This window comes from Eretmochelys imbricata, chromosome 10 (assembly GCF_965152235.1).
Source record: "Eretmochelys imbricata isolate rEreImb1 chromosome 10, rEreImb1.hap1, whole genome shotgun sequence".
Lineage (NCBI taxonomy): Eukaryota > Metazoa > Chordata > Testudines > Cheloniidae > Eretmochelys > Eretmochelys imbricata.
In genome coordinates this window covers 82,817,209-82,828,553 of record NC_135581.1, presented here as the reverse complement: position 1 = coordinate 82,828,553, position 11,345 = coordinate 82,817,209, and the positions used below count along the sequence as shown (strand labels likewise).

The window sequence follows — 11,345 nt, the reverse complement described above, 5'->3', positions numbered from 1 at the left end:
CGATGTGTTGGCCCGAGCCGCTGAGAGATGACCGGGTGGGGGCATGATCCTGACACCCCTCCCCCCCCGCAGGGGCCGTGGGAACGGCGCTGTCCGGGAAGGGTGGCACCATCCCGTGGGAGCCCTGGCCCCGGCCCCGGTCCCGCAGCTCGCGGCCAGCCACGGGAGGGCGCCGGCTTTGCACCCGTTGCCGCTGCCCGCGACGCAGGGAAGCAAAAGGCAGCAAATCGCCCTCGGACAAAGGCGCGGGCCCGGCCTAGTGCAGCAGCCCGGGGACCCTGCCCCAGCCCTCTCCAAGTCCGCCTGCGGCAGGAGCGCGGGACGCACGCTGCAAACCGGCGGAGGCGGGCAAGGCAGGATCCACAGCAAAGCCTGGCAGCCTCCCTGCAGTGCCCGGCTAGCTCAGTCGGTAGAGCATGGGACTCTTAATCCCAGGGTCGTGGGTTCGAGCCCCACGTTGGGCGCGAGCTTTTCTTTTTCCTCTCTCAGCCAGTGCACCAGGTTTCAGCCCGACCCGCGGGGCGCACGCCCTGGGCACGGCCCCGGCTCGCCCGGAACAACCCCCGCGCCGCGTCTCGCGGCAGCCCGCGGCCAGGCACCGTGCAGGGCCCCTCGTGCACAGCGTGTCAGGGCAGCGGGCGAGGCTCCCGGCCCCGGTCGGCAGGGCGAGGAAAGGGGCACCGCGGAGCTGCGAGCGGGAGCCGGGAGCCGGAGCAATGCCAGCCCCATGCCCGCCTCCCTGGAGCCGGGCAGGCAATACCGCCCCGGCCGGGGGCTGGCCCCTGGGGACAGCTGGCGATGGGGTCCCTGCCCGGGGAGTCGCTGGCTCTGCAATGCCAGCGATGGGGCCTCCCCCCCGCAACAGCAGCGCCCAGCTCGGGGGCCCGGGCCTCAATCCGCACAGGACTACAAATCCCAGCATGCCTCGGGCGGCGGCGCGCATGCGCGGGGCTGGCCGCTATAATGCGGCGGAGCGGGCGAGGCCCCGCTGGGAGGGGCGGGGTGGGGAGGAGGGAGAGTCACTTATAAATGGCGCCCAAGCAGGACCCCAAGCCCAAATTCCAGGAGGGTGAGTGCGGGCCGGGGCCACGGCTCCCCGGGGGGGGGCCGGAGACCTGTGTGTGCTGGGGGGCGGGGGCTACAGCGGGAGGCCGGCTGGGCTATGGGGGGACGGGGCAGGGGGCTGTGGGTGATGGAGGGGCTGTGTGGGGCTGGGGAAGTGCAGGGAGAGGCTGGCTGGGCTATGGGGGGGGAGTCGGGGGAGGTATGGCTGATGAGGGGCTGGGTAGGCCCGTGGGGCTAGGGGGAGGCCGGCTGGGCTATGGGGGGGTCGGGGGAGGTATGGCTGATGAGGGGCTGGGCAGGCCCGTGGGGCTAGGGGGAGGCCGGCTGGGCTATGGGGGGGTCGGGGGGGTATGGCTGATGAGGGGCTGGGCAGGCCTGTGGGGCTAGGGGGAGGCCGGCTGGGCTATGGGGGGTGCAGGGAGAGGCCCTGGCTGGGCTATGGGGGCAGGGTCGGGGGGGGGTGCAGGGAGAGGCCCTGGCTGCGCTATGGGGGGAGGGTCGGGGGGGGTGCAGGGAGAGGCCCTGGCTGCGCTATGGGGGGAGGGTCGGGGGGGGGTGCAGGGAGAGGCCCTGGCTGGGCTGTGGGGGGAGGGTCGGGGGGGGTGCAGGGAGAGGCCCTGGCTGGGCTGTGGGGGGAGGGTCGGGGGGGGTGCAGGGAGAGGCCCTGGCTGGGCTGTGGGGGGAGGGTCGGGGGGGGTGCAGGGAGAGGCCCTGGCTGGGCTGTGGGGGGAGGGTCGGGGGGGGTGCAGGGAGAGGCCCTGGCTGGGCTGTGGGGGGAGGGTCGGGGGGGGGTGCAGGGAGAGGCCCTGGCTGGGCTGTGGGGGGAGGGTCGGGGGGGGGTGCAGGGAGAGGCCCTGGCTGGGCTGTGGGGGGAGGGTCGGGGGGGGTGCAGGGAGAGGCCCTGGCTGGGCTGTGGGGGGAGGGTCGGGGGGGGGGTGCAGGGAGAGGCCCTGGCTGGGCTGTGGGGGGAGGGTCGGGGGGGGGGTGCAGGGAGAGGCCCTGGCTGGGCTATGGGGGGAGGGTCGGGGGGGGGTGCAGGGAGAGGCCCTGGCTGGGCTATGGGGGGGGGGGGTCGGGGGGGGGTGCAGGGAGAGGCCCTGGCTGGGCTATGGGGGGGGGGGTCGGGGGGGGTGCAGGGAGAGGCCCTGGCTGGGCTATGGGCGTAGGGGTGTCTGGGGGATGGGGAGGCAAGCAGAGCTGATCCTGTGGCCAATCCATGCTGTAGTATTGCACAAAGCTCTGGGGCGTGTCTGCACTGGGGAAGGGCCTTTTTAATCTTCTGGCTGCAGTTTATTTTTTCTAACTCTGCGGGGCCGGGGGGGAGCGGTAAAAGGAAATGATGGTTCTCTTAAAAAAACAAAACAAAACCCAACCCATCAACCAACCAACTGCTGCAGTTTTTGTAGGGGAAGCCACTCTATCGCTCTGTGCTTTGTACCACTTGTCTGCACTGTGACAGGTTTCAGCGTAGCAGCCCTGTTAGTTTGTATTCACAAAAAGAACAGGAGGACTTGTGGCACCTTAGAGACTAACCAGTTTATTTGAGCATGAGCTTTCGTGAGCTACAGCTCACTAAAGCTTATGCTCAAATAAATTGGTTAGTCTCTAAGGTGCCACAAGTCCTCCTTTTCTGTACACACTGTGTATCTGAAACTAGCGATTTGTGGACTGTGGGGCTGAAATGCAGCCTCCAAGGCCAGTTATAACCCATGGAGATGACCCATCCTGGCAGGTGATGATGAATCTGAGTGGCCTTGCAGCCTAGCTCAAGGTGGACGGTTTCCTGCTGGAAGCAGTCTCCTCCAGCTACCCCTTTCTGGTAAAAGGAGGGGTAGGTGCAGTATGTGTGCTCCATCTTACAGAGCGCTGGCAGCTCCTTGGCAATCCTTCAATGAGACCTTTAGCTAGCCAAGATTTGGGCTCCATTCTGCTCTGGTACCTGAGGAGACAGAGGACCTTTAGGATGTTAATACTCCCTGGATCAGAGAAAGGGTTAGGAAATGGCTGTTTAGTTTTTTCATACTTCTCAACACTCTCAGCTCACCTGTGAGATTCTGGACTTTTTCCTTTACTCAAAATATGCTTGATTTTTGTTTTTCTCATAGGTGTGTATCAAAGCACTCCCATGGACATCGGTGGGCATTTAAGCCATTGAAAGATTTTTTTAGTAGGACTGTCAAGATTTTCCCTTCTTGAGGTTGAGAAGTATGTTTACTTTGTTACTTAAAATATTTTTATAAGATAGCCCAATTAGGGATCTTGAATCTTGCCTTATGACATGGTTTTTTTAAGTATGGCTTAAGGATATTGTAAAATCCCGTGTGCTGATTATTGTGGTGACTTGCAACACTGCTATAGCTATGGTTGCCTCTGTTCATAACAGACCCCCAGTTTAATTTAATATTTAGGGCATGTCTAGACTACAAAATTAAGTCAACCTAACTTACGTCAGTGTGCAGCCTCACCAGGAGCGCTTTACTGATTGTACCATCAGTGTGGGGCATTGTGTGATGGCTTCTGAAAGCCAGTAATAGTCAATATAAGCAACACAGTGTCTATACTGACATTGCATTGACGTAACTATATCAACATTGGCTCTATGCCTTTCATGGAGGTGGAGTTAAGTCGGTGTAGCAGGACAGTTATGTTGTCGGAGCAAAATTTTAGTGTAGACACTTGCATAGTTAAGTCAACATAGCTCGATGCATGGCAGCTTATCTCTGTAGTGTAGACCAGGCCTTAATTCTCATTGGGCTGAAACATGACATACACATTTCCATGAAAGATTCAACTTACTCCATAAAATCTGGTTTAAAAATAGGTGGTGGTTTTAGAATAGACAAATGACAACTGTAGGGGTATATTAAGCTTTGTTGGCTTCGGAGATTAATTTTGTACAACACTGAAGTCTATCCTTAGAGCTATTGCAAAAGAAACATAACCTGGCCAGTTAATAACAGTAACTTTGGAAAAACCAATAATGATATAGGTTTCAGAGTAGCAGCCGTGTTAGTCTGTATTCGCAAAAAGAAAAGGAGGACTTGTGGCACCTTAGAGACTAACAAATTTATTTGAGCATAAGCTTTTGTGAGCTACAGCTCACTTCATCAGATGCATTCAGTGGAAAATACAAGTGGGGAGATTTATATGCACAGAGAACATGAAACAATGGGTGTTACCATACACGCTGTAACAAGAGTGATCACTTAAGGTGAGCTATTACCAGCAGGAGAGCGGGGGGGAACGTTTTGCAGTGATAATCAAGGTGGGCCATTTCCAGCAGTTGACAAAAACGTCTGAGGAACAGTGGGGGGAGGAGGAGGGGAATAAACATGGGGAAATAGTTTACTTTGTGTAATGACCCATCCACTCCCAGTCTCTATTCAAGCCTAAGTTAATTGTATCCAGTTTGCAAATTAATTCCAATTCAGCAGTCTCTCGTTGGAGTCTGTTTTTGAAGTTTCTTTTGTTGAAGAATTGCAACTTTTAAGTCTGTAATCGAGTGACCAAAGAGATTGAAGTGTTCTCCAACTGGTTTTTGAATGAATCTGTCCTATCTCGGGGCCTCTCCTTCTGCCCCTCCACCCCCACGAACAGGACACAGTTCTGTGGTGACCTAGAATCCTATTTTCGACACCTCCGACTTAAGGAATATTTTCAACACACCTCTGAACAACATACTAACCCACAGAGACGTTCCTACCAAGACTACATAAAGGAGGATTCTGGGTGGACTCCTCCTGAAGGTTGAAACAACACTGGATTTCTACATAGAGTGCTTCCGCTAACGTGCACTGGCTGAAATTGTGGAAAAGCAGCATCACTTGCCCCATGACCTCGGCTGTGCAGAACACATTGCTATCCACAGCCTCAGAAACAAGTTTGACGACATAATCAAAAAGGCTGACAAAGGAGGTGCTGTCACCATCATGAATAGGTCGGAATATGAACAAGAGGCTGCTAGGCAGCTCTCCAACAGCACTTTCTACAAGCCATTACCCTCTGATCCCGCTGAGGGTTACCAAAAGAAACTACAGCATTTGCTCAAGAAACTCCCTGAAAAAGCACAAGAACAAATCTTCACAGATACCCGACCTGGGGTATTCTTTTACCCAAGATCCATAAACCTGGAAATCCTGGATGCCCCATCATCTCGGGCATTGGCACCCTGACAGCACGATTGTCTGGCTATGTAGACTCCCTCCTCAGGCCCTACGCTACCAGCACTCCCAGCTATCTTCGAGACACCATTGACTTCCTGAGGAAACTACAATCCATTGGTGATCTTTCTGAAAACACCATCCTGGCTACTATGGATGTAGAAGCCCTCCACACCTCCATTCCACACAAAGATGGACTACAAGCCGACAGGAACAGCATACAACAAATCTTCAGAAGTTTTGAGAGCTGGGGCACACTTGCTGGGAGCCAGGGCTTGAGGCTTCAGCCCCACTCCTGCTGAAGTCCCAAGTCCTGGCAGGTGTGCCCTGCAGGGATGAAGCCCCAAGACCCCGCCTCCGTGCTGGACAGAAGCCCCTACCCCACGATCCCACTGCAAGATAGCGGTCCTGAGCTCCCCCACTCCCAGCCTGGTAGGCAGAGAAGGTGGGGGGCTTGTGAGCCACACTTTAACAATAGAAGAGCTGCATATGGCTCATGAGCCACAGTTTGGCCACCTCGGCTCTAAAAAAGTGTTTAATCCCTCATCAACACTGCATAGAAAACTTCAGTATCTAGTATGGAAATTATGCAAAGCTCAGGAATTTCATTGTCTCTGTGGTGGGATTTATGTTATAATCATTCCACTAACATCAGATTGGATGGTGTGCAAAACCTTATATAACTACTTCAGTGAAACTTCACAGAAGGAAGTGAGATGGTTTCACAGTTGAAGAGCACCATCAACTTAAATTTGGCTCAAATTAAATTTTATAAAACTTCATTTTTAGGAGGCCTGAGATCAAAATAAACATGTTCACAGCCCAAAAGGAAATAAAGTCAACTGAAAACGTTTACTTCAACAAACTTTTCCCTGTGGTGCCTAAACCACAAACATTACAGCACTAGGAATCTAAAATTAAATCAACTTAACTGATCTTCACTCTGTGCTGAGGACAGCCTATTAGTAAACAGAACATAAATAGTGACAGATTTGATGTAAAAAAAAATATTTTCACTTGTAATCTAAGAAATTGATAAACAGGTATATTACCAGAAAGAAAAGTAGTACTTGTGGCACCTTAGAGACTAACTGAAATAAATTGGTTAGTCTCTAAGGTGCCACAAGTCCTCCTTTTCTTTTTGTGAATATAGACTAACACGGCTGCTACTCTGAAACCAGGTATATTACCAGTTTACTAGGTATGCTTTTTTGCATTGAGTGTCCCTTTTAAGGTTGGTGGCTTACTCAAATATATCCTTTATCTAGTTCAGTGGTTCTCAAACTGTGGGTTGTGACCCCGTTTTAATGGGGTCACCAAGGCTGGCTTAGACTTGCTGGGGCCTGGGGCTGAAGCCCAAGGCTCAGGTTACAGGACACCTGCCCAGGGCTGAAATCCCTTTCGCCCCCTGTGGGGCTTGGGTGGGCTCAGGGTTTGGTCCTCCCTCCTGGGCTTGTGTAGTAATTTTTATTGTCAGGTGGTCGCAGTGCAATGAAGTTTGAGAACCCCTGCTCTAGTTTATCTGTAGAAGGAATCCTATTGGGAATGTTTGGGTGGGGATGGCGAGAGGGGAGAGTTCTTTTAGCTTTTTATAATGGATTCACTACGATTTAAGAAAATGAGATTTTCTTCATATTTAAATATGCAATTTGAAAGATTGGTGGCTTTTTTTTTTAAATGCACAGATTAAGATGTATTCATATAGGAAAGAGAAGTATCATAAGTGCTGATGATGTGAATTTCTGGTGTAATATATAATATGCCACATTTTTATTTTAGCTTCAGAAAAGCTGACACCAAGTGATCTTTAAAAATTTTCCCTGGATTTAGTAGTATTTACTTACTTATTTTTAAAAAGCAGACTTATCTTGCAAAGTTGTCTTTTGCATTATATCTTGTCCATTCTGGATCTTGATCCAGCAACTGGCAATTTACTGAAACGCCATTGAAGTCAATGGAAAGACTTCACTTGGTGTTGGATCAGGTCGTTAATGTATATATTAGAATCCCATGGACTACATGAGACCTTCCACATGTGAAATTAATGTAGCATTAAGCATTTAAGCCCCAATCCTGCAAGGTGTGGTTTTTTGTCTTTTTTTGGGGGGGGGGGGCTTATCTGGAGCCCAATGGAAGCCAAGATTGTGCCATGTGGGCAGAAGAACTTCCGAGCTCGGGACAGCAGCATGGACTGACCAGCTCTAGCTTAGAAACTAGGAGCAGCATTACTAAGCAACAAAACCACTTGGCATAGTTTGGCATTCAAGAACATTGGTAAAGCATGCCTGGCCAAAAAATGGCTCCATTCAAAAATGGGTTTGGTTTTGTTTTTTTAATGAGAACTGAATAAATAAAGGTGGGGTCTCACTGTAGTGCACTTCGTGTGTCTATATACTGTATAGATATGATTTGGAATTATTTTGATCTAAGTTAGTGTTAGGGAAGACTCTTGTAAATTTCTTCCTAATGTTTGAGTGTGGTGGTGGGGGAGAAGGTTTGTCAGCCTTTCTGATTTCTCCGTGCTGGGTGTCTTGCAGCCATAATGCCACAGAATGTTCTTGGTCTCTATTTATGTAAATAGCCTAACGCCTCTTAAACACAGGCAAAATCTTCATTTTTAAGAACAGGTAAACAAGGCTTGTTTTCTAGTAGTGTTAACAAACCGTGCAAAATAGAGGTGAAATAGTATAGTCATAATTTTTAAATAGCTGTTTTGCATGCTGAGTAACTGGTTTTAAGATTAAATATTCATAATGGAAAACACATTTTAATAAAAATACACAATAGACTTCAAAGTGGGTACTTCCTCTGTGCAAAATATTTTTAAGCTGGTGTCTAAAAATGTCAAACCAGTCTCGGCAAGCCACTTTCATACGGATTTTTTTCTTAAAACAGAAAAGGAGTACTCGTGGCACCTTAGAGACTAACCAATTTATTTGAGCATGAGCTTTTGTGAGCTACAGTAGCTCACGAAAGCTCATGCTCAAATAAATTGGTTAGTCTCTAAGGTGCCACGAGTACTCCTTTTTGCGAATACAGACTAACACGGCTATTACTCTGAAACCTTTCTTAAAACAGTTTCTGTACAAAGTTATCATCTTGAATTTGCTCTCATGTAAGTGAATCTTTTTTCTGACCCACTGTGAGCATGAAATCCCGCTGATTAGCATTTACAGTGAACTCTCCAAATCTATTTTATTGTACCACTATATTGAATCTGGGAATAAAGTATTAATTGGAAAAGTGGTTTAGTAAATTGATCACTAAATATTTGATGCAGTTAAAGGATTATTAAAACTCAGCTTACTCTGTAGGCATAGAATAAGGAATGACAGACAAAGCTAGAAATGGCCGCCTTGCAAAAGGAAGGGAATGTGGGGTACTCAGTAGTGGACTGTAACCCTGTAAGTTATTGGTACAGCTTAATTATTTTGGTATTCAGAACTGGTCACCAATGTGAAGGGTGTGACCTTTATTACAAGGGAGTACTGTACAGGAGGAAACATCTGCCCTCTGAGATCTTATGTTAAATAAATGAGACTTCCACTTTGTAAACAACTGCACAATAGGGATCTTATAGCAGCTGAAATCCTGATTGTAAAAACAATCTGTTCAAAAGTGAAAGAGCCTCTTCTTCCCCCTTCCCCCGTGCCCTTGTTCAGATATACTCTTTTTTTGGCTCCTTTGGAGAGGGGGAGAACTTGATGTCATTATATCTAGTTTTCTTTAGTTTATTTTTTGCAATAGAAATGTCAGGTGCTGAGTTTCCTCCAGGAAAAGGAAAACTCTTATTTAAATACTAGGCTGCTTTTGCACCATAATTTTAAAATGAGACAGTAGGTTGGCTTGAAAAGAGAGAATCATGTTCCCTTTCTCAAAACAAAATGAAACCGAGCACTCTAAAAGAATTTAACTCTGTTGCAACAAGACTGACCTGTTTCTGCTGTGCTATTTACTGCTTGTACATTCAGGTTGAAATTCAGTCCACTCATGTAAAGCCAGCATAATAGAACTCTATCCAGTTAAAATGCAGAGAGGCTAGGCAGGTAAAATCCAGCTCAGAACCTGGGTATAGGGCTGCTGTGCCTCTCCCTCACAGCTGTTGCCCCAGGCTGTGGGCTGGAATAGAGAGAGGGCTTTGTGCTATTTGCATCCATTATGTATCTGCATCAACAGATATCTGGGGCAGCCCAAGATATTCCATACAGTGTGGCCTTCAGTGCCAGCCTGTGCAGGGGTTGCACAGAAGTCCTTCTTGCAGAGCACAGGGGATACACAGGCACCCCTGTGAGGCTGCTCAGCAGGCAACCCGTTTGCACATCCCCAGCATGGGGATTGGTGGTGCAGAGAGCCTTGAGCTAACCCTCCACTCATCTTCCATTTTATAAGCAGGTGCTTTTTGAAGTTATGACCACCTTTGGATTGCTTTCTAGCTTGACATGTGTAGGTAATATGCTGCCACTGGACAGTCTCTTGGCACAGCACTCTTAATGGCATTTGGTTTCCTGTGGTTTTTTTTGTAAAATGCATGTCTTCGTATGCAGTATTGTTCATCAATATGTCTAATCAGATGGCTGTTTGCACATTTTTCCAGGTGAACGAGTGCTGTGTTTTCATGGACCTCTCCTTTATGAAGCAAAGGTATGTCTGGATTTTCATTTTTGCAGATGACGGCAAAAAATAGCATTTACATAAAGAACACAAGAATTGAATGGATTAAGTAGCCTATTGGCTAAGCACTAGATTGGATTGAGTCAAGAATTCAAGCTAAACTGAGGAGAGAACCGATGAAAAGAAAATATTAAATTACTTTGCTTTTTGTAAAAAAACCTGCAGTTTTACAAACTGCAAAGCACATACATTTGTTGGATATTGATATTCAAATTAAAAACTTGCAAGATAAAGGTGTAATGGAGGTAGTAAGTGGGAATTTGAAGCCATGTGAATGGACCTAGGCGTGTGTGTAAAAACATGAAAAGATTTCACCAAATGTCAAATGGAATATATATCATGTAGGCTCCTATTAGAAGTCTGCTATTTCGAAATATGCTCTCGGATTCTAAGGAGCATGTGTATGTATTCATATATTACAAAATAAGAAATTGGAAGTTGGTTTGGCTTCCAGTTTGGCCTCCCATTCATCATGAATGTCATCTCTTAATACTTTAATCTTTCAGTTGTTAGATAAAATACTGAATTGTCTCAGGTTACTGAAGCTCCCTCTATCCCCATACCATATTTCTAGTCAGATCAGTTTCTAAAAAAAATTTTTTAGGCTCTAAGGTTGCTTGTAAATCTGTGTAGGTGGGGACAAAATGACACCTAATTGCGTCAAGGGAGAATGAATAACAATAAAACCAAAAAAGCTCTGTCTTGTACTAGGACAAAATGAGGTGTAGTGGGAGAGGTTTTAAAAGGGTATTCTAAGGCAGAGCAGGACTACAACATATTTCATACAGTGAGATTACTCCAATTCCAAATGTTTTCTACCCTTTTTTTAGGGGTGGATATGGGTGAGTAACCAATTCTCCTCAGTACGTACTAGATCTACAGAAGTAGTCAAAGCCCATTCTGTCTTATGCATTCCGTTCAGATAGGATTCAGGAACCATGTCAAATGCACTAAAATAGTTCCTGCAGAGGTAGTAATGGCATGTGGACGGGTCTGTTATATTGAGATGGAATCAATGGGCCTGAAAAGCCAAAAGTGTTAATATGATCCTGTCCCTGTCCAACGTTAAACAGGGTTAAAGTTTGGGATTTGGTTTACAGAGACCTCAGCCTGCTTAGTACCGTGACGCAAACACCATTAAAAATCCTTTATCTTTTATTGAAGATACAGAAAAAGGAGAAATAATTAAAACATTTTAAATGTAAAGTCTTAAGGCTTTCATTTGAACATCCATTGCTCCTTTTCCCTTTAGAAGGAAAACTGCTCTTGTTTGACAGTCCTAGATGGAGTTAAAGATGCTAATAACAGTCCTTTTGGGGGGGAAAGAGAAGACATTAGTTGAGAGGGGCTGGAGCTGAGATAGTGGTTGTTTAAAGTATGATCCTGCTTCCTAGAAGATGAGGAGAACACACAAGAGAGAAAATGCAGCTTCTCTCTGGTGCCTGATCT

The 11,345-nt window shown here is 47.9% G+C and overlaps 1 protein-coding gene and 1 non-coding gene across 2 annotated transcripts in view; both read left to right on the top strand.

Annotated features, from left to right (window-relative positions):
- The first annotated feature begins 391 nt into the window (after positions 1-391).
- TRNAK-CUU (transfer RNA lysine (anticodon CUU)) lies at positions 392-464 on the top strand. Its single transcript has one exon. It is a non-coding gene; the product is annotated as a tRNA-Lys (tRNA).
- A 508-nt stretch (positions 465-972) lies between these two features.
- Positions 973-11,345, top strand: part of MORF4L1 (mortality factor 4 like 1) — a 40,649-nt gene continuing 30,276 nt past the window's right edge. Inside the window, exons 1-2 of the mRNA XM_077827610.1 lie at positions 973-1,069; positions 9,820-9,866. Of these exons, the coding sequence (XP_077683736.1) occupies positions 1,030-1,069; positions 9,820-9,866 (87 nt within the window). The 5' untranslated portion in view covers positions 973-1,029. The remainder of the gene's footprint in view (positions 1,070-9,819; positions 9,867-11,345) is intronic.